The sequence below is a fragment of the Phyllostomus discolor genome, chromosome 4 (genome assembly GCF_004126475.2).
Source record: "Phyllostomus discolor isolate MPI-MPIP mPhyDis1 chromosome 4, mPhyDis1.pri.v3, whole genome shotgun sequence".
Taxonomy (NCBI): Eukaryota; Metazoa; Chordata; class Mammalia; order Chiroptera; family Phyllostomidae; genus Phyllostomus; species Phyllostomus discolor.
Window position 1 is genome coordinate 68,578,203 of NC_040906.2, and position 22,913 is coordinate 68,601,115.

The 22,913-nt window shown below is 39.4% G+C and overlaps 1 protein-coding gene across 25 annotated transcripts in view; it reads left to right on the top strand.

Moving 5' to 3' along the window:
* NEB (nebulin) overlaps positions 1 to 22,913 on the top strand; it is a 197,436-nt gene that overhangs the window by 32,049 nt on the left and 142,474 nt on the right. For all 25 annotated transcript variants that reach the window (XM_036023508.1, XM_036023482.1, XM_036023487.1 and 22 more), the window contains exons 21-38: positions 326 to 427; positions 522 to 629; positions 716 to 820; positions 1,803 to 1,901; positions 3,612 to 3,716; positions 4,283 to 4,390; positions 4,474 to 4,587; positions 7,900 to 8,097; positions 9,939 to 10,046; positions 11,765 to 11,863; positions 12,656 to 12,760; positions 12,846 to 12,953; positions 14,426 to 14,737; positions 14,843 to 15,049; positions 17,151 to 17,255; positions 18,131 to 18,238; positions 20,008 to 20,319; positions 21,299 to 21,505. In XM_036023508.1, the coding sequence (XP_035879401.1) occupies positions 326 to 427; positions 522 to 629; positions 716 to 820; positions 1,803 to 1,901; positions 3,612 to 3,716; positions 4,283 to 4,390; positions 4,474 to 4,587; positions 7,900 to 8,097; positions 9,939 to 10,046; positions 11,765 to 11,863; positions 12,656 to 12,760; positions 12,846 to 12,953; positions 14,426 to 14,737; positions 14,843 to 15,049; positions 17,151 to 17,255; positions 18,131 to 18,238; positions 20,008 to 20,319; positions 21,299 to 21,505 (2,610 nt within the window). The remainder of the gene's footprint in view (positions 1 to 325; positions 428 to 521; positions 630 to 715; positions 821 to 1,802; positions 1,902 to 3,611; positions 3,717 to 4,282; positions 4,391 to 4,473; positions 4,588 to 7,899; positions 8,098 to 9,938; positions 10,047 to 11,764; positions 11,864 to 12,655; positions 12,761 to 12,845; positions 12,954 to 14,425; positions 14,738 to 14,842; positions 15,050 to 17,150; positions 17,256 to 18,130; positions 18,239 to 20,007; positions 20,320 to 21,298; positions 21,506 to 22,913) is intronic.

Here is a 22,913-nt window from a genome sequence, read left to right on the forward strand (position 1 = left end):
CCAGCTCTTAAAAAAACTAACACATTCAAGAGGAAAGAATTATTTCATGACAAAAAATTGCTTAGACAGCAGCATTCATGTGCTCTGGTTTATCCTGGCTGAGAAATATTACAATCAGTAAAGTAAATGTATTTACGGTTATCAGCAGAGTAAATCAGCCAAGAAGACATGAGCCCCTACCATGTTCATCCTGCTTTTTTTGCTTTGTGGAAACCAGTGCTGCTGAAAATACAAAATTTGCCCTTTTGGTTCAAGTGTAGTAAAAATGACTTTTACACCATGAGATTTATTTTTCCTTTGTTTGATTTTATTTTTCCTTGGACAGAGATTGTACAAAGAAAACTATGAGAAGACAAAGGCAAAGAGCATGAATTACTGTGAGACTCCTAAATACCAACTTGACACTCTGCTGAAGAACTTCGGCGAGGTTGGAAAGGCTGTGCTTACCTCTGGGGTTTGAGGGCTTTCCTACTGTTTGATGAATAGCTGTCCATTTGAGTGCCATATATTTTCTTTTTCAGAATAAGTATAAAGATTCGTATGTGCAGAACATTCTGGGTCATTATATAGGCAGCCCTGAAGACCCACATCAAATACACTGCATGAAGGTTTCAGCTCAAAACAGTGATGTAAGTTTCAAGACAATTGCTCTTGCCTCGCGGTGACACTAGGGGCAATAACAATAATCATCTGTTGTTGTTCTTTCTCATTATAGAAAAATTACAAAGCAGAATATGAAGAAGACAGAGGAAAATGCTATTTCCCTCAGACAATCACACAAGAATATGAAGCAATCAAGAAGCTAGACCAGTGTAAAGATGTAAGTCAGCTGCTCTGAATTCTGGAAATTGGGTTTGGGACTCTTGTGCCATCTAGTGGTAATTCAGTAGGAGTTTAAATGCTAGCATCCAGTAGTTAGGTGTTAAATTCTTAATTCTGGCTTTTGGGTGGAATTGGGGAACACAGAAATTACTGCAAGGAAGCCTATTTGTTATAGAATAATTCTGGGATTTATAAATCTCTGTTTTCACCAATGCATACAGGGCCTAGGGGAAGGGGAAGACAGATTTGTGAGAGCTAGGTGTTCCTTCATGAGGGGCTATTTACATGAGGGGCTAGCTGGTGCCAAATGCTGTCCTTGGTGCTGACAAGGTGGGCTGCCTCTCACGGCAAGTTCTTGCATGGGAGGTACAGACAATAAAGGGCACGGAGGCAAGGCAGATATCAGCAATGATAAGACAGGTAACGTAGAATGATGCTACAGAATTAACACACGATGATGTGGGGAGAAAGATTGGGTGGGCGCTGTAGTTTGGATGCTCAAGGAAGGCCTAAGGCAGGAATGTGCAGCTGTGCCAAGAACAGAAGAGCAGCAGGGAGAGCCACCTAAGCAGACAACAAGCTTGGCATCTGAGGATTGAAGGAATGAGGTGGCTGAAGTGTATTGGGGAGGGAGGTAGTAGTAAAAGGTAAAATGGTAGGAGATGAACGAAGGGGAGGTTTTTGTAGGGTGGGGCTTGTAAGCCAAGATATAGTTTAGAGTGACTATGAAGTCCAGTGGAGAGTCATGTAGTGCCAAGGGAGGAGCAATCTGGTTGCTAAACTGCAGCAGGGAGTCCAGTTTAGAACCAACTTCAGCGGGTGGAGGGAGCGAAGAAACAACATATCAAACAAGTTTTCAAGAAGTAAACTAACTTTTGGCTAGAAATTTTTTATATGTTTATGTATATGTTTTATAGTGTGTATACAAACAAGAACATAAAGATACATTATGAAATTTCATTAAAGAACATCTTTTCTAGCATACCTACAAAGTTCATCCAGATAAGACCAAATTCACGGCTGTCACTGATACTCCTGTACTGTTGCAAGCCCAGCTCAACATGAAACAGCTTAGCGATGTAAGTGCCTTGACGTATGCATGTGTGGTGATCTGGAATGCTGTGATTATCTGAACCATAAGCATTTACATGCGTAATCTTCTTTTGTCCATCTGTTATCTCAACAATGTCATTAGTCAAGGTATCTTTAAAATCTTGGAATGAGGTGGCTAAGAATATGGGGGAGACAGTAGCAAGAGGTGAAATGGTAAGAGATGAAGGAGGGGATGGTCTCTGTAGAAATACGTAACTGCTGGATTGAACTGTACCCTCAGGAAAAATGGTGTTAGATAATAATTAAAATAAAATGTAACTTTCCAATAACTCATCAATTTTTAGTGGGGATTTGCTGATTCCCACTGAAGATTATACCAAATCCTCAGGATTTAGCTGTGTTAATCATTAGGATTATACAAAAAGTAATGCATACTAAAAATAATTCATACTAAAATTCCATGGTAACTTAAATAACAAAAGCATCCACTTTGCGTAGCTAACAAGTGATAAGGTAAGCCTTTCCCATTCTTAAGTTTCCTAACAAAGACTTTACGAGAAGAAAACAAGCACAGAAACAAGAAAAGTGCCAGATAATAATAAGAAAACTAAAATACGATGGAGATACAGAATTAAAATAGGATGACATGAGGAGGAGCAACTGGCTGGGCACTTTAGATCAGGTAGCCAAGGAAGACCTATGGCAGAAGGGCCCAGCCCTGCCACTGTCTGCAGAAGAGCAGCAGTGTTTCTCAGACATTCACAGTCATGTGGCTTACCCATGGACCCTATTAAATGCAGATTGTGATTCAGTAGGTCTGGAGGGACCATGTTTGGACTCTCTGATAAGCCCCCAGGCGATGCTGATCCTGCTGATTAGTAGACCCCACCGAGTAACGAGGTGCTGAGACAGCTAAATCATGAGGAGTAGCACATCCTTCTCAAGACAGTAAATCAAAACATAGAGTTTGCTCTACTTCAAAACCTGTTTTAATAACGAATTAGCTCATGTGCAAATTGGTAAAGAAGGGAATAGTGTCAATATAACCCAGAAGTCATATTGGTTCATAAGCAATGCTTCCTAGCATGTTAATATTCTGTGCCCCAGAAAGAACTGTTAATCATTAACACCACGGACTCCACTGAACTTGGCAAGATGCAGGGGAATACAGTGCTGTACGCAGTACCTGGTGCCCACGCTCTTCTTGTTGGCCTCGTTGGGCCACAGGCACTGTTCTGAAGATGCTTATTGCACCATCCTTCTCAGTCTCGTCCATTTGCTGTTAGCTTCACAATTCAACAGCCCATTTGCTCTTTATGCTGCCTTTCTCCCAATTAATGTTACTTTTTTAAAATGTTTAAAGTCCTCTATTTGTATTTTAATAAGAATTTACATATCTTTTTAACAGTGCTAGCATGTTATTTAGAATTATTATTATTTTTGTCAGTGCTCTTGAGGACTTTCATAGGTTTGGGGTGTTTGTGCCTTCAGCACAGCCTAGAAGTTTAGCTCATACACATTGCATCTACAAAATGATGCCCAAAGTCTGGTTACACCACAAGCCCCAAAAGAGGGGCTGAGCCTGTGGGCTCTGTGTGGCACTTCAACTGGATAGACTCTTTCTCTGGGGCATTTTTAAAAAAATGGTAGCGATGACTTAGCTATACAGATTCTCCTATGTAAATTTGAGGAAGTTCCTATCTTAAACTGTTTGGCTACCCTCTACTGTGTTTCAGCTGAATTACAAAGCAAAATATGAAGGTGAGAAGTTCAAGTGCAATGTACCAGCAGATGCTCCACAGTTTATCCAGCACAGAATCAATGCCTATAACCTAAGCGATGTGAGTACCCAAGGCACAGAGGCCTGTGTTCACATGTGCATGAAAGAGGGAATGTCACAGGGGTTCAAGAAGACCAGGTTAGGGGTTATGCAAATAAACAACCAGTAAGATTGTTACCTGAGTATTCATAGAGCTTTCAAGGCCTAAATGCTCCTAAAGATCTTACTCAGCTATTGGATTTCATTTTCCCATCTCTCATACCATCAGAAACGTTCTCTCAGTTGCTCTTGCTCATTGCTAGGGTTTTACAAGAACTCTCCTGTGTAAAGGGCACATCTCACCTTCTCCAGGTGGTTTTCTTTTTGTTATTATCCTGTAAACATCAGGATAGTAGAGTCTTTAGAAATTTCACAGAATGTTTTAAAAAGTATATTATACATGCTCGGGGATGTATGGACAATGCTGAATTATAGATAAATAAGTAGTATGCTACCATTTGGTAAATATAGTACTTATAGGTGAAATAAGTCCACACGTACAAATTTTCAATGTTTTTAAAAAACGTTTACTGTGTGAATCTGTGTTAGATGTTTTTACAATTCCTTTGTTAAAAATTCCCTGCACAGAGTATTTATAAGTATGACTGGGAGAAGAGCAAAGCTAAGAAGTTTGACATTAAAGTGGATGCCATTCCCCTCCTGGCAGCCAAGGCCAACAGCAAGAATGCTAGTGATGTGAGTGTTGCCTGGGGACCTGGGCTGGGGGCTCTGTGGTGTCCCCTGATGGGTGGGATCTGGCATGTGTGATGTCTTTACAGGTGATGTACAAGAAAGACTACGAGAAAAATAAAGGGAAAATGATTGGAGCCCTCAGCGTTAACGATGATCCCAAGATACTGCACTCTTTGAAGACAGCCAAAATGCAGAGCGATGTGAGTGCTTTGGTCATTCTGTCTTGTCTTTAAGATGGCGCCCCTCTTAACATGCTCAAGGGCAGTGGCATATGAAAGGGTTCTGTATCTATGGGGTATGTCAGGTTCAAAACAACAAGCTTCTGGAGGGAACTTGAGCAGTGGAAGGCTCCCCTAGATTCTTAGATCTCTCATGATTGAGGAAAAAGGTTAGTGACTAGTATTTGATGTTTATTTCACTTTGAAAAAAATGTGTTAATATTTAATAGGGTATCAGTTGTAATTCTTAAAACCTTTTAGAAAACATTGGTAGATATTTGAATATTTTCTCCTAATTGAAAAATGTCCTTTAAAGTGATGGTTTTAAACTGTTTTTATTTTGGAAGAAAATCTTGATTCACAGGTAAAAATCTTAGTGTAGCTATCAATTGCTCCTCATTGACTTGGTAATTACTACTGGCTTAGGTCCCAGAAAAAATACTCAGTTAATCATAGGCCCTTTTGAGAATCTGATAAAATATTTGGATCATCTATCCAGAAAAGCAAACTTTTTTCATACCTTTTGCCTAAATTTCAGAGAATTTATGGATTTTCTAAGGCTTGTCTATGGCCATCTATTATCTTTTGGTTAACTTCTTACTATAGAGAAGCAAACATCTACTATTGCAAGCTGCAGTATCCGATGTGTTCAAAAAATGTTGAGTGAATCACTTAAGAGTGTTAAGAATGTTTAACATAGATTGCAAATATTATTTATTCATAATTAAATAGGATGTTTGTATTACTTGCTTTCATTTTACCCATGTGTTCATGTGATCTATATAATACTATATAAATTTATATAAATTATATATAAATCTATATAACTTACCGCCACCACCCCCCAAAAAACCCCTGGAATTATGTTCTGCAGAGCAGGCCCCTTGCAGTACAGGCTTTGTCCACTAGGTGAGTGTTCTGGGAACCCATCTGAATCAGTGTACTAGGGGTGTTGCTGTAACAGGCTGTGTTGGGTTTCAGTGAAATTTTTTTTGAAGTCTCTTGCAGTGTGTTTGCCCATCTCATGATGGGTGATTTATGAGTGCACCTGCCCACGCCACACTGAGTGGTCAGCAGTTATTGACCCAAAGTGGCATGACTCCCATGTCCCACCCTCCCTATCTACCTGATCTCACCCCCAGAGACTCTTTTGTTTCTCTGATTGAAAAAAAATGCTCAAAGAGAAGTGTTTTGAAAATGTGAAAGACATGAAACAAAAAACAGCAGAAGCACTAAAAGGCATCAAAATTGACAAGTTTAAAAAAATAGTGGAAAAAATGTCTCCATTTGGGGAGTACTTTGGAGGTGACTGAAATTTAAACATGTAAGAATAAATACACAATTTTTAATAAATAAATTCTGAGATTTTGGGGGTCCCCCATATACTTATAAAGAACTTTAAAACATCCCATTCAGTTACTTTATCTAATAACTTAATGCTGGATTATGTCATATATAGTGCTTATGTGCACAAACTTATCTTGTTTTCTAGTTCCGTATCCCTTCTTAACTCAAAAAAGTTATAGTTCTCTCTTGAGAGCACACATATTTTATCTTTGTTTTTCATCCTATCATAAAACCCATTAGAACACTAGGCACATAATAAGTGCTCAATAAATACTTTTTAATTGATTGATGTTGACAACCAAACATGGAGATAGTCAGTAATGAGTCGTTCTCACATGATATCCAAGCTCAACGCTAAGCTACAGGTCTAGAACATGCTTCGCTTTTTAAAAAGAACCTTTTAAAGCCATTTGGACGTTTGACAACATTTTATATGTGCACATATGTGTGGATTGTATGAAAATGAACAAGAGAGTCAAAACAGTTTAGTCAAAAACATTTCCACACACCAACTGCTGTGCAACATTGCTTATCAGTTTCTTTCTTTAGAAAGTTTTTTTTAAAAGATTTTATTTATTTTTTAGAGAGAGAGGAAGGGAGGGAGAGAGGGAGAGGGAGAGAAACATTGATCAGTTGCCTCTCACATGTCCCCAAACAGGGACCTGGCCAAAAACCCAGAGATGTGCCCTGACCGGAAATCAAATCAGTGACCTTTCCGTTCGCAGGCCGGCACTCAACCCACTGAACCACACCAGCCAGGGCTATCAGTTTATTTCTAATAAAGACAAACTGTCTTTATTTTGTTAATGTTTTTTCGTATCATTAGAAGGTTTTCCTATTTATTTTCATAAACTAGGATCTAGACTTTACAACTAAGTGATAAATTTATTCAGTGAAAGTTATTACCCACAAAATGTTAGAAGGAAGATTTATTTCCCCAAGAAAGCTGAAAGACGGGATCATTTGCAAAAAAAAAAAAAATTCTACAGAAGATTTATAATCTTCTCAGATTTATAGTCTGCCCAGTATCTTGGGTTACTTACTGTCTTTAATGCTTACATGACTATGAGGACCTATAATGGGTTTAGAATTCTCCTAAAGGCACTGGTTCAGAATTTTTCTCTCTGTTAAGGTCACTGGTGAGTAGACCTGATGAAGCTTGGACTTTCATCTAATTAGCAACCTGTCTAACCATTCCAGAGCACCAGCCAATGAAAAGTGCCTTCTGAGGCTTAGTCAGGATGTTTGGATTACGAGAACACTGTCCATGGGGGCAAAGGTTACTTTAATCGCTCAGCTTCCCACACTTTTCTCCTTTGAGGTGTTATAACTGCTGCAATCTGAAGCTTTTTAAATATTGTTACCGAAATTACACTTGGTATGAAACAACCTTTGGGATTCTCAGTAGGGCTTATCCACTTTCAAAAGTAGAACAGTCAGGTTGAAAAAATCAGAAACTACTCATTTAAAGATGACTTTAGAAATCTAAGAAGTCAAATGTACAGTTCTATGTATCAAGTAGCCATTTCACAAGATCAGAAGTATGAAATGATTGTCATATGATTTTGGCCAATCAAAAAACAGAAACTCCCTTATTGGGAAACTCTTCAAAGGACAGCTTACTTCAGTAAATCATAATGCTTGTTAGTGGTCTTTGAAGACCCTTGTTTTACTGTAAAGTAATACCTGGCTGAAGCAGACGCTGTGGCCCAGGCCTGGTGTCTGTCAGCTGTGCTTTGATCCAAAAAGAGATTTGAGAAAATCTGTCCATGTGTGATTTTGGGGGGCATTTCAACGATGTGTAACGTATGAACAAAATTTAGGAAAAAATAACAACTCACATGTTTCAATCTGTTTTTTCTAACTTGTATTTGTTGTTTATGGAGAGCTCTCTGTGCTTTTCTGGAAATCTGTTAAGGTAATAAATGGGAATTTTTTTATTCACAGCGTGAATATCGCAAAAACTATGAAAAGTCGAAAACTAACTATACGGCACCTCTTGATATGCTCCCAGTCGCCCAAGCGAAGAAATCCCAGGCAATTGTCAGCGATGTGGACTACAAGCACCTCATACACAGTTACCACTACCCCCCCGACAGCGTCCCCCTGGACCTCGCCAAGAAGTCATATGCACTGCAGAGCGATGTGAGTGATCAGATTCTATCCCCTTTTAAGGTGGAAGCTGAAAAAAAATGGCTAAGTTGAATGAGTTTTTTGGCAATTCTCAGAGGTGTCTGTGTGATCTTTTGTGCGTGGGAAATATGCAATGGGGACGTCACCCTGTGGTCCTAGGAGACCACACCCTCAGCAGTTAGACAGACCTGGGCTAGCACACACCCCAACACTGGTGCCCTCTGGAAAAGCTACCAACCTGGCTGAGTGGAGAGTCCTCCTTGTAAAATTGGAATAAAACTAAATCATTGTTTAGAGGATTTAAAGATGTGAAGAAATACTGAACAGGGTATCAGGTTCATCAGTGTTATAGTATGTATTGGAACTTCCTACCTTTTTGAGGTTGGATGTTGTTCTCATAAAACATTCATTGTTACTATCATCACCACTGTAATAATAATCACATACACCAATATCAATAATTTTTTACAAAGATAGCCATTGTGTCTAAAAATAAAATCTATGATTTACAGCATCAATTTCTATAGTAGTGGGGTTTTTTCTGTAGATCAAAATGTGTTTAGGCAAGTTAATTTTAGCTACAGAATCAAATGTTCTATCTTAACAATTCTATTTTCTAAAAATGTGGTAAAATACACTTAACATAAAATTTGCCATCTTTACCATTTTAAGTCTACACTTGGGTAGCAGTTACTTACATTCACACTGTTGTGCAACCAACCTCCAGACCTTTGTCATCTTGCAAAACTGAAACTCTCTACCCATTAAACAATGGCTCGCCTTTTCCTCCTCCCCTCAGGCCCTCACAGTCACCCTTTTACTTTCTCTTTCTGAGCTGGCCTGCTGTAAAGGCCTCATGTAAATGCAATAATCAAGTATTTGTCACTTTTTGTGACTGGCTTATTATCAGTGTCGTGGTGTGTGTCAGGCTCTCCTACCTGTTTGAGGTTGGACGTTGTTCCATTTTGTGTGACATCGTATTTTGTTCAGCCATTTTTCCACCAGTGGACATTTGGGTTGCTTCTGTCTTTAGACTATTGTGAATAATGCTCACATAATGAGATCCCAACAGTTCCATCACTAAGAATTCTGTTTTATATATTATCATATTATTTATTTGCTTACTCTTTGCTATATTTCTGCCTCCCAAATACATTGTAAGCATTTCAAAAGCAGGAACCAAATGGTTTCTTGATTTTTCATTCCAATTAAAAGCCCACAATAAGGAACAATTTGAATTTTGTTTCTAGAGTGTTTTAGGTGCCATCTAAGGCCAGGTAAAAAGGGTGGCTCATTATTTGAATAAAATAAATCAAGACCAATTCCAGAAGATAACTGCTCTCTGTAAGCAAACTAATGAGTACAACTATGTTAAAGTGCCCTGTTAGCCAATGTAGAAAATCTCTTAAGCTGACCATTACACGTGCAGGTCACTGTGTGCAAACACTTAGTACAAATAATACTATCAAGTCTTATCCAATTAGAAAATGAGCAAAACTGTCAACTTTTACTTGGCCTTCAGTCTTCATTTGACCTTTGAAATATAATAGTTAGAGCTCTAGTGAACAAACATCTCACATTTGATTATCTAAATATAACAATTTCATTTATTCTTTGAAATATAGCTTTGAATTTAGCATTTCCCAGATTGAACTTCCATTCATTAGGAAATAAGGATGAAATGAAACATATGCCAAGTGAAAAAACAGTGAAAACCTGAGGGCTGTTAAAATCTCTCACCAAGGATATGTTTAAAATGCTGTTAATACATGGAGTAAGGGAGCTGGTCAGAAATCTTAACATCCTTTACAATGATTAGCAAAAGAAATTCAACCTTTCTCTTGGTATTTTAGGTTGAATACAAAGCCGACTACAACAGCTGGATGAAAGGCTGTGGCTGGGTGCCCTTTGGGTCCCTGGAAATGGAAAAGGCAAAGCGAGCTTCAGACATCCTTAATGAGGTAAAGCCAGCGCCCTCGTCACAGAGGGAGGTTTGGGCACGTGCCCCATGAAAAAGCCCCAAAACCATGGCAAGTGCCCCCCTTACTGCTTCATTCTCTAATAGATGTTGCTGAGGGGAAAGACTAAGCACATGCATGAATTATTCTGATAGATAAGCATACTGCTTTACATCACCAAGAGTATGTATGTGAACCATTCATGATAAAAATATTTTTAATAACTTTATCAAGGCATACTTTGCCTAACACAAAGCACCATGTTAGGTGTATATCTTGATGAGTTTTAATAGGTTTATATAGTTGTATATTCATCATTACAATTGAATTTTTAAATTCTGCTAGTACTCCAAAAAGATTCCCTGAAAAATTCCTGCTCCCATCTGCAGTGCCAGGCAATCCCTCATCTGCTTTCTGTTTCTATAGTTTTGCTTTTCTAGAAATTTCCTTTATATCAGTCTTCTTCCATTAAGCATAATATTTTAAAAGTTTATTCATATTCTCACATGTGTCTGAAATTTATTTCTTTTTCAAGTAGCATTCCTTTGTGTGGCTATGTTGCGTTTTGGTTGTCCAGTTAGTGGGCATGTGGATTGTTCCAATTTTTGGCAATTATGAATAATGCATATAATAAATATTATAGAACTTGTGTGAAGTATTATACCCTATGTCATATTCTTGATAGCTTTGGAATAGTTTATGTTATTATTCGGGCTAAGAAAAAACAATGATGATCTTGCAGTTGTAAAGCAGCCAGGCTATCTGTCCCTTCTCTGCACACAGTGAAACATCCCACTGCTGTCAGGTAAACCATCATCAAGGAGGTTAGACTACGTAAAAGAGGGACAAAGATACTCAGCGAGAGCTGTCTTCCACACTCAAGAGTTTGTTGTTCTTGTTGTTTTTTGCTTTGGTTCATCTTTGGTGAAAACCATTTTATCTACTCAGAGATTTTTCAGAAAAAGTGCTTTTGAGTTGGTAGTTGTCAGAAGTCTGAAGTTGAAAGAGTAATGCAACTATGCAGAAGTGAGATATTTAATACGCACAAAGTAAGAGGACTGGGGAATCAATGGAGAGGAATATTGGAGTAAGTGTAGCTAGAAGTTGTCAGCTCCCAGCTGGATCACATTCCAGGATTCTCTTTACTCTGCCTTCTAGCACTTTAGTGACAATCTATATACTGACCATATGAAGGCTTGCAAAGCAAAAATTCTCTCTATTTTTTTAAATAATCCATAGCTGTTGTCCTAATTCCTCAGTGCCTCCAACCTCAATGAGAGAGCTTCTTTTCTGTAGTTGCTGATGGTGTGACAAGGAAAATGACATCTTTGAAAACTTGGTAGTGTCATGCAAAGACACGCCAGGTTGTTTTTCTGCATGGTTTTCTGTTAATCCTCTAGAAAAATTTGGGATGTTTCTGGATTCCGTTTAGCTGAGAGTATTTTTTTTTATGTCATAAGCAAGAAATTGAGAGAGTGAAGTCTGATTTCTGAAAGTTATATTGGCTGTACTGCCCCATTAAATCCAAGATTAAGGCAATTTGTAAATAATGGTTTTTGTGTTTTATTTATTTCCCCCCCCACCCAACTAAATATCCAATGTTTCAACATTTTAAAATCAGGGAAAGTCCTGTCTCCCCAAAATAAATTTCAAGGATTTTAATACATTAGCCTTCAGTGCAAGTAATACTATTGTTTTTCTTTTTTTAATTTATCAAACAGAAAAAATATCGCCAACATCCAGATACTCTCAAGTTCACCTCAATTGAAGATGCTCCAATTATAGTACAGTCTAAAATTAACCAGGCCCAGGGAAGTGATGTAAGTGTTAATCTTATCTGTGTCTTAATGAATGTTAATGAATATAAGTACATTTGTATTCCAAATGTACTAATCACCTGTAGTTATTATGGAACTTAAAGAGCTTCAGGTACACCAGCAACTGTGCAATTCCCTCTGCTTTTTGTTAATAAAACACACCTAATTCATATCTTTAGAGTGTTATATACAGTGTACTGACTGTTCTTTTAGTATTTTGACCTTGCTTTCCAAAAATAAGGTAAGAGGGGCTTCTCTTGATAACAAGGAACACTTACAAGCCTATTTCTAGGAAAGATCAGGAAAATATTGAAGGCACTACATCATATGGAGGAGTTATATTTTAAGTCAGAGCTAAGACAAAAATCATATGTAATAAAACCTACCCCTCAATTCCTTCAGGAGCCCACCAAGTGGAATATAGGCGGTGGGTGTATCCCACCGTTACTGTTTTTCCTGTGCTCAGGAATGTGTTGGCAGGTTAACATTTTCATCGGGTCGCCTCACTGGGCTACTTTCCAGCAGCTGCTCCTACCTAGGTCCAGAGGTTCATAGTGCATACATACCAAGGGGCTTTTGCCCAGGCTGAACCAGCACAAAGATAAGACCCTGTGTAATTGCATATGACACCTTGAATGCCTACGAGATATTTGCAGGTGAATATTGGGACCGTGCAATGAGTCTTTCACACAAAGCATTTCTGTGCAGTATGATCCTCTCTGAGATTCTTTTCCTATGTCATTCAGTCCCTTTTCCTACTTTATTAGTTTGTTTATGCATTTTTTTCTCTTTCAGGTTGCCTATAAAGCCAAAGGACAGGAAATTCTTCACAAATACAGCCTGCCAGCAGACCTACCCCAGTTCCTTCAGGCTAAAGTTAATGCCTACAACATCAGTGAGGTGTGTGCACTGGCTCAGCTGCTGATTGTGTGATAAACTTATCTAAATGTGCACTGCATTATATCAAAGTGATTTTTTCTTTCAGAATATATACAAAGCAGACTTGAAAGATTTGAGCAGGAAGGGGTATGACCTGAGGACAGATGCTATTCCCATCAAAGCTGCCAAAGCTGCCAGGCAGGCTGCGAGTGATGTAAGTCCAACTGGTGGTCACCAGTGTATGACTAGAAAATATAGGGTGGACTTGCTATCTAAAAGTGACCATATCTGCTATCTCTGACTGCAGGCCAGTCTGCTTGAAAACTGTTTAGAAAAGAAAGTTCCCTAAACAGATCTGAATTTTCTTGGGGGTAAGGATTTGTATAACCTTTATTAATCAGTTCTGATTGAGCACCTTAATTAAAAATTCTCCTCTATACCTCTATACAAATGCACTTTATTCTTCTTGTGGAAAAAAATAACTTACATATATTTAAGTCATAATAACCTCCTGATGGTAAAATTTTATCTCAGGGCTTACTTATGAATTCCCTATTGCTCAAATAAGTGATTCTCTTTATTTCATTGCTTCTATGGATGGTGACTTGGCTTCAAGTTTTAAAGCCTCTAATAGTCAGTCATTAGGTTCCAGTAAAGTTAGGAATGTTGTTTCTTTTGCTATCTTACTTTGACTCGGCTGTGGACTGGAGTCACTTTGTTCTTTGAGATTTAAGTAAAATTGACTCGAGCCCCACCTGTTATCCTGTAGGAAGAGGGGCACTCTCCCAGTGATTGCTGCAGGTGTCCCAAACGTTTTGTGATCACCCCTGTCTCTGGGTTTGCTCACGATGGCTTTGCTCTGGTTCACTTGCCTGGGCTCACCTTCCCTGGATTCACTTCTCTTTCTGCTCTGCATGAGCTAGAACATAGCCGTTTGCTTTTGATTTCTCCCAAGTACCAAGCACTACTTTATTGACTCGTTGTTGGAAATGAAATTGGCATTGCACCAGTGTAAATACAGACGGTTGAATAATAAATGCCTATGTCCTAATGTCCCTTTCATCCAGAATTCCTCACGGATTCCCTCTCAGTGTGGGTGGTTTCCTCCAGCTCCCCAACCTCCCCCCACCCCAACTTACACACGAGCCTTTCCTCACATCCCTGCTTCTCAGTTTCCCAGGTTCTTCCCAGGTCTCCCCAAGGAAGCCCAGTTCTCCTCACTTTATTATTCAGAGCCAATTAGTGTTTTCACATTGCTGGCTCTGGGTTCTCTTTGAATATGCAGATGCATTAAAATTCTATTACTACCACTACAATTCTACTAATCAAGTAGCCAGCTGTTTGGTATCTTTTTTTAGCAGCACAATATAGTTGGTAGAGAATGTGAAATGCTTATCTTTTCTTTTGTCTCAAGTGTCTAAGTGGGAAGGAACTTATTTTACTTCATCATTGGTATGAATTATAGTAACGCCCCCACCTCAACTTCTCTCAGGTGGCAAAATCAACTATAGACAATCCAATGTGCTCAACGTAACATTTTAATTTTACCTGGCTATGTACAAGCGAATATTTAATTGGTTATTGAAGTAACTTCTAGAAAGCCAAATCGCTTCAAACCATGGTCTCATTGTTTAGTAAAATCTTTACTACTACATGTTAAAATATGTCCATATTTACTTCTAATAGGTTCAGTACAAAAAGGCTTATGAAAAAGCCAAAGGGAAAATGGTTGGCTTCCAAAGTCTCCAAGATGACCCGAAACTGGTTCATTACATGAATGTAGCCAAGATACAGTCAGACCGGGAGTATAAAAAAGACTATGAGAAGACAAAGACGAAGTACAACACACCTCATGACATGTTCAACGTTGTGGCAGCTAAGAAAGCTCAGGATATAGTCAGCAATACCAACTATAAGCATCCGCTTCATCATTACACCTACCTGCCTGATGCCATGGACCTGGAGTTGTCCAAAAACATGATGCACATACAGAGCGATGTAAGCAACATTTACTGCATGAGCCAGTCCCTCTTCAAGGCCAGAGCCTGTGTGAGAGAGCCCCTTGCCCGGGGCACTCACTCCTCTTTTTCCCCTTTGCTGTAGAATGCCTACAAGGAAGAATACAACAACTGGATGAAAGGCATCGGCTGGATACCTATTGGGAGTCTGGAAGTAGAAAAAGTCAAAAAGGCAGGTGATGCCCTGAGTGAAAAGAAGTACCGGCAACATCCAGACACCCTCAAGTTTACTAGCATTGTGGACTCCCCAGTTATGGTCCAGGCAAAACAGAACACACAGCAAGCCAGTGACGTGAGTACAACAAACGCGAAGGTGCCAAGGACGGAGGGAGGTGTTAACTGAGTATCAGCTCACTTTTTTATTCTTCGGAGCCAATGTCTTTTCGTTTAGAAATTATTTAATTGAAAATTAATTATTACAATTATTTTTAGTTTGGGCACTGATATTTTCTTTTTCTTCTGTTTTGGTTTTTACCTTCCTTTCTGAAAACTATTCCTCCTTAATTACCCTGAAATACTGTATTATTGGATAAATTTGAAATGGTGTAAAAACTTCTACTCTAGTATTATACACACACACACACACACACACACACACACTAAATTTAAGCTTAAAATCCCAGGCATTTTATTGTGGCAAATTTATCATATCCAATGCTATCTAAAGTTCCTCATATTTAGTTTTCATATATAACACAGGAAAATAATACATGAGTATATGCTTTTGCTCCTCAATTCATCATATACAATTATAGAGACTCTTTTTAGAGACATTTTTTATGTCTTGGTGGAGATTGGTACATTGTTTGCCTGCCTGCCTGCCTGCCCATGAGCCATGTATATGGTCTGGCTGAAGTCAGAGTCAAAGGAACATCTGGTGCATAGCAGAGTTAAAGGGACATCAAAAGCATTCATTATTAATTTACTGAAAGAATGGTTTTTAACACCTGCCATGTGCCAGACACTGTATTATGTGCTGATGGTGTAGAGATTAAATAGATGAGGATTAGCGGGATAGGAGCTGTAATGAGGACATAGGACAGGGGTGTAAGACAAAGGCATGGACACAAACAGCACTGCCATACAGAGCGGTCCGTGCTGCAGGGGAAACCTGTGCTGAGTAAGTATAAGGGAAGCGGGTAACTGCCTCCCAGGGCTTCCCTGACAAATAAGGGAAGAAAAGCACGTTCCTGGCAAAAGGAAAAGCATGACAGTCAAGAAGTAATGAATGGGAAGTACAGCAAAGGGTTCAAGACCGTAACCCAATCATTGAGGGGTTTGTATGCTAATTTATAGTCTGGACATTGTGGGGTAGGTAACAGGATAATTTTAATCCACGGAGTTGCATTATCTGGCCTTCGCCTTAAAAGAGAACTCTGGCAAACAGTATAAAGGCTACGTTGGGGATGGGAGAGATTGGAGGCAAGGAGATGAATTACAAAGTGGTTACAGACATAACAGAGGGCTTATTTAGACTTTAAGTCAGTAGCAATGGGAAAGGTGAGGTTGAGAAGGTGGAGTTAATGACATTCTGTGAATGCTTAGAAAATGATTCCTAAAGGTAGTGAGGACTCTAAAGGCTAGCTCTTGGATCCTTAGAAGAAATTATTCAGTATTTGAGGATTCACTTAAATATCAGCCATTTCAGACTTTACTTGTGATACACGCACACCAGTTTACATACGACATTCCTCAGAGACACCCCTGGGACATACCAAGAGACTGAAAATCTACTTGTGATTCCAGTTCTGTTTTAGTTTTAGAAATTAAGCGATTTCTTTCTTTTTTATTACCAAGGGGAGGATACAATATCATTTCTATATTAATACTCTTTTGATATCTTTCAGATATCTTTAAAATGACAAGCCAGGGTAAATACAAAATAGTAAACCTTTTGAGTGTACTGGATTTATGTATAAGCACCTTTATTTTGTGAGAAAATTACCTTCTTTTCCTGATATGATTATAACTGGAGAGTTTTTAGCAGAAGTGAAAGGATCCATTCTAACCATCATTTTCTCTCTAAAAATAAAAAACCCAAACCAAGGAAACCGCAGGCTTTAAGAACTACTGACTTGATTAGCAGAGAATGAACTCTTCTGGCTTTGATGAATTATGTGATTCATGTTACAGTTTCACATTTGAACTTATTTTTCATTCATCTCTGGCATTAAATGATTCTATTCTCTGAAGGATTTTCTCTCTATTGTAATACACAGTCTTCCTAAAGATAACAAGATGCTTGAGTTTCTTAAAAACAGGAACATGCCTTTGATACTTTTTAACAATAGAAATAGTGAGGGATTGTGTTAGTAATGACTATAAGCATGAAATTAATGAATTTCCTTTTTGTACTATTGTAATGCATTTTATTTTACGGCTGTGTGTTGCAGATCTTATACAAGGCTAAAGGAGAAGATGTGAAACATAAATACACTATGAGTCCCGACCTTCCCCAGTTTCTTCAGGCCAAGTGCAATGCTTACAATATAAGTGACGTAAGTAGGGTCTTTGATGGGGTGTGAAATCCAGAACTGATAATAACTAACAGAATTGCAAGGTATGATGGGGCCTTGACAGCTGTGTAGGTCCATTTCCCACATGGCCCCTTTGGCAGCTCATCCTGGGACGATGGCTCTGTGCCTCTTGAGTCAGCCTTTTCAAGTGTAGGACAACTTTAAAGGATTCTTCTTCATCTTTAAAAAACATTTTTATTGAATTTATTAGAGTGATATTGATTAATAAAATTATATAGGTTTCTGGTGTACAATTCTATAATACATCATCTGTACACTGTATTGTGTGTTCACCACCCCAATTGGAGTCTCCTTCCATCACCATTTATCCCTTTTACCCTCTTCTACCTCCTCCCACCCCGCTTTTCCCCCAGTAATCACCATAAATTATTCTCTATGTAGAGCTTAACATCTAGTTCTCTAAACTTCTATTTAGTTTTCCTAATTTTGCATGTGAAGAGGTTATTATCCTCCAGAAAAATAAGAATAAAGAAAATCTTTTTTCTTTTATTAAAAATAATCCTAAAACTTCTAAAGCTAAGTCTTCCCTTGAACTTCTTTCCATAAGAGACTTCTCCAGTTGCTCCTCACACACCATGGTTTCCGGCATTTGTATCATCCTCCCCTCAGTCCACTCCAGGTTCTCAGTGTCCCTCCCCACTAGGTGCCCACATGAGATTTGGGTGAGTAATTAGTGCAGAGTCCAGTAATTTCATACTATATTAAGTGTGACATTTTGCTATAGAAGGTTCTTTTAGCTTCTATCTGGAGTGGAATAAAATAATCCCAGCCACTGAAGAGTCACACTAGCTGATTACACCCAGCATGCTGACAGCCTTTTCGTTTCTCTGCCCCAGGTCTGCTATAAGCGGGACTGGCACGACTTAATAGCCAAGGGCAACAACGTGCTGGGTGACGCCATCCCTATCACTGCAGCCAAAGCATCAAGGAACATTGCCAGTGATGTGAGTAAATGTTTTGCCTGAAACCTGGGTGACTGCTTTTTTAAAAAGTACACAAATATATGTTTGTTTAAATGATATCCATTGAAAACAGTGTGTTGAATTAATGACATTCAAGTTCTCCACAAATTATTGTTTTGAGAAACTGTCATTTTCTCCATGTTTAGTGATTCTTTTCGGCTTACCCCACTTGGTGGGGGAATGTCACAAACCTGATAGCAGCTCTTTCCCTGCTTCACAGCCCAAATCCCCTCCTCCGACACTCCCCCTGACAGCCCACACTTTCAGTGAGAATGCCCCGGCTAACACGTGACATTCAGATGTCTGCCTGCATTACAATTTTATTGAGAAGATTGAAAAGGTGTTACATAAGATGTACAGATTTTATAAAACAAATGGGGAAATGGCCCACTTTTCCTGAATGTAATTTTCATTTATGTAAATTGATGCTCATTTTCATCAGTAACAGAAAAAGTGCACACTAACTCTTCTTCCCATCACTGAAACACACAATTTTTAAAGGCACACAGGCCTCGCACACTCCACTGTCACCCCCTTCCCAGGGGTGTGGTGTTGGTTTGAGAAGAGCAGCAGGACACCACCCACATGTGCAGACCACACGAGGGCCAGGGGTTCTGCAGCTTCTCCTGGTGGGGCTGCCACTGAAAACGTGCCCCTCAAGGATTTGTACATCACAGTGAAATACATTTCTAGTTTCAAGAGAAAGTGAAAGTCTAAAGTGTGGCATTATCTTTTTTCTTTTTAGCACTCGCACAGAGTTTTTCTAACATGCCTAGAAATTACTTGATAATTCTTTTGCCTGCTAAACTCTTGTGGATCTATCAGTGCTTAAAGGGCAGGATACATGCCCTTTCTCTCTGGGCACACGTGTGTGCAGAGTCTAGGTGGATTTGAACTTTCTTATGTAAAAATTGAGGTCTTGACCTGTTACATGCAATATAGCTCAGTCTACGCCACATTGCTGATTCTAGCAGCGAGAGATTTTGGACAGCAGAGCTTTTGTGGATAGATTTCTATGGACAGGGAAAGCTCACAGCAGTTCCTGTCCTTACTGTAGTTCCACTATTCATCTGTAGCTGCTTCAGCAGTGAGCTTGGAGAGTAGCTGCTGAGAAATAGGGGTGGCTGAAGGCCCAGCTACCTGCCTATGCAGCATCTAAATTGATGCTACCTAGAAAGAAGAGGGCTTTTGTTTTAACTTTATTAGGTCAACCTGAGACAAAAATCACAGTAATGATTTCTACCCTTCACCCCAAGATGATCTGAGTGTAAACAACTCACATGTAGAGTTTTTTAGAGTTTCTTCTGCACCTGTTGTGTACATATTACTAGGCCAATTGGAACAGAAAATGGAAAGTTTTCTCAATAATTTCTAATATTCCATGATGTGCAATAATATAATAGATTAGGCAAGATTACACTCCTGGGATGTGTCATGTTTATACTTAGTATGATAATCCACTTGGTTTTAAATGAAGTTCTAAACACAAATCATCTATAGGACTGATAACATAGAAAACAACTGGTCTTGAGGGTATCAGGACACTCATTTGTAACACAGTAATGATGAAAATAAATGCTGTCACTCTGAACTTTCTGGGGAGTGTGTGTGGGCCAGGGGAGTATGGTTTGCATTTTTGTACAATCTTCCAGAAAGTTACAGTGTTCTAAGTGCCTTTGTGTGTGGATATAATTGTTGCACCTGATATTATCAATGCCCAGGACTTTGCTAACCAAATTCTGTCTCTACAGTACAAATACAAGGAAGCTTATGAGAAGTCCAAAGGAAAGCATGTGGGCTTTAGAAGCCTCCAAGATGATCCTAAGCTGGTCCACTATATGAATGTGGCAAAGCTGCAGTCTGATCGTGAATACAAGAAGAACTATGAGAACACCAAAACCAGCTACCATACCCCCGGGGACATGGTTAGCATTACAGCGGCAAAGATGGCCCAGGATGTGGTTACCAATGTCAATTATAAGCAACCACTACATCATTACACATACCTCCCTGATGCCCTGACGGTCCAGCATACCAAGAACGTGAATCAAATTCAGAGTGATGTAAGTATGTAGGATGATGCCGACCCAGAGATGCTGGTACTTAAGAAATAATCACTTCTTCCTGTTTTAGTAGTCTTTACAATACAATAAGATATTTGGAAAAAAAAAAGATACTTTAAAGTAAACAATCATTATTGAAAGGCTAACAAAGGCATGGTGAACAAGCTGTATTTTTGCTGGCTTTCTGTACTCCTATCATAATCATTGTCATTGCTTTTATTGACTTCTGGATCCAAGATAAAGCCATGTTCCACTAAGTGCATAAGCCACGTTGGTTCACAACAGGAAACAGTTGCTGCTAGGGGAGGCCTACTTCAGGGCTGAGATGTATAATACAAAATAGCAGCATTCTTTATTCTTTCTGAATTCAGGAAACTTATTTTTGACTTTCTCAAACTCAAGGTCACATTCTCGTGCATGTAAATCTATGTAATGAGTCATCTGAAACGAACCAAGAATGCTTTGTGATTCTAGAATGATTCATGGAGAGCTGCCTAGGGAGGGTGTTTAATATTCAGGGCTTTTCCATCTGCAGGAGCCAGATTTCTATAAGAATCTGTGAAGGGGAGAAATGGTGCACATTTATTGTTGCTCAGTGAAAGTGTCTCACCCCAGCTGAGATCAAGAATAGCCTAGGTGGACAGTGAGGGCGAAATTCAAAGTTGTGCAGTTTTCAGCAAAATCAAAAGAGAGGCCCAATTTGTTGTCAAAAGAGACACAATATTTTTTAGCAGTACCCATGGAAATATGTGGCCTAGATTTTCTGTTTTGTGTAATGCGCTCTAACCACAGAACTGCTTTCCCTTATTACCAAATTCTGGGGAAGAAGCTCTATGACAGATACAACCAAAGTTCCATTCCAGACACGGGCATGCTGAAATGGCTGCTGTTCCTTTTCCCTGCAGAAAACTGTAGATGTTAAAAACATCACTTGACTGTTCTCTAAGATATCTCCTCATATGAGATAACTCTTTTACAGAATGTATATAAAGATGAGTATAACAGCTTCATGAAGGGCATTGGATGGATCCCTATTGGTTCTCTGGAAGTCGAGAAGGCCAAGAAAGCAGGCGATGCATTAAATGAGAGGAAGTATCGACAGCACCCAGACACCATCAAGTTCACAAGTGTGCCTGATTCCATGGGCATGGTTTTAGCTCAGCAGAACACAAAGCAGCTAAGTGATGTAAGTGGTTTCCCTGCAGAAGGGCTTATTCATGAATAACCCCGTGATGAGCCACTCCACCATCCTTCTTAACTCAGTACATGGGGCTGCATCTATATTACCAAATCAGCTGCTCTCAGAGGTATAATCGAAAGGGTTACTTTTGAAGCAACCTGGAGCTTGAACATAGACCAAACAGGGAGGGGAGAAACAGACTGCTTCAAATAGGTTTTCTTTCCCCCAAAAAGTAGAATCTGAGCTATTCATCAGACATATGAAATAAAACTATTCGTATTAGTTGCTGCTTTGTATGAATTGCAGACCAAGCTCTTTATTGCTCTGAGTGGCAACAGTTCTACTTAGCTACACAGGGAAAAGACATAATCAATGCCCTAATCCTCAGGCACAATAGCTCCATGTTCTGAGAGGCAGTCTGGAGGGAGGCCTCTGGGAGAGAGATGAGGAGTTTACTTTTCAGGGTCATCCAGAGTATCCTCTCTGAGCCTGGGTCTCTTTGGACCCTTATCCTTAGTCAGAGGCTAATTACAATGCTCAGTGCTTTACCTCATTTGGTAACTTCAGAGTTCTGTTAAAATATCTCCACCAGCAGAAAGAGACACATCAAAAGCAAAGGAGGGAAGATTTTGTGTTTTTAGTCCCAGATATTGGCAGGTGGCCAGAGCTTTGCTTGGCCCAGATATGAGGCTTATCTGTGGATTTTATTTCTCAGCCCAGTCTCTGCTCCCATATTACCACTGACATTTCAAGATTAATTCTATGTCAGTGGTAATAAATTTCATAGAGTTTCCCAATTTCTTTGTATGGACCAAGGTGTTACTTCTTACTGTGTTTTTTTACAGTTAGCTGGGAAAACTGTGCTCTTTCCCATCCCAATAAATGCCATCAACATCTACATGGTTACTCAAGCCAGAAACCTGGCTGTCACTACCGACATCTCTCTGTGTGAAGCCCACAATCAAAACTTTTGCTGAGCCAGCCTCCTAAATCTAACTCAGCTTCCTGTTGCTGTCTTTCAGCTGCCACCAACCTAGTTCTGGCTTCCTTATCTCTCACAGGGACAACTGCAATCATCTGTTATCTGGACTCCATGCCTGGGGACATACACCACAACCAGGGAGACCAACTTAAATCAAATCACATTCCTCTAATACTTAAAACCTTCTGGTAACTTCTTGAACTGAAAACAAAATCTTAACTTATTAGCTCAGCTGAAAAGGCCCCCCCCCCCCCTGCTCTGTGGCCCTACTCCCCATCCCATCTAACCTTCTGAGTCCCTTCGGCATCCTGCAGCCCCGTGACATGACCCAGGCTGCCTTCAGTCCCTCCAGCTGGCGTGCCCTTTCCACACTCAGGGCCCTGAATGCCCTTCTCCTGGCTCGACCCCTCCCTTTTCTTCAAGTTTGGGCAT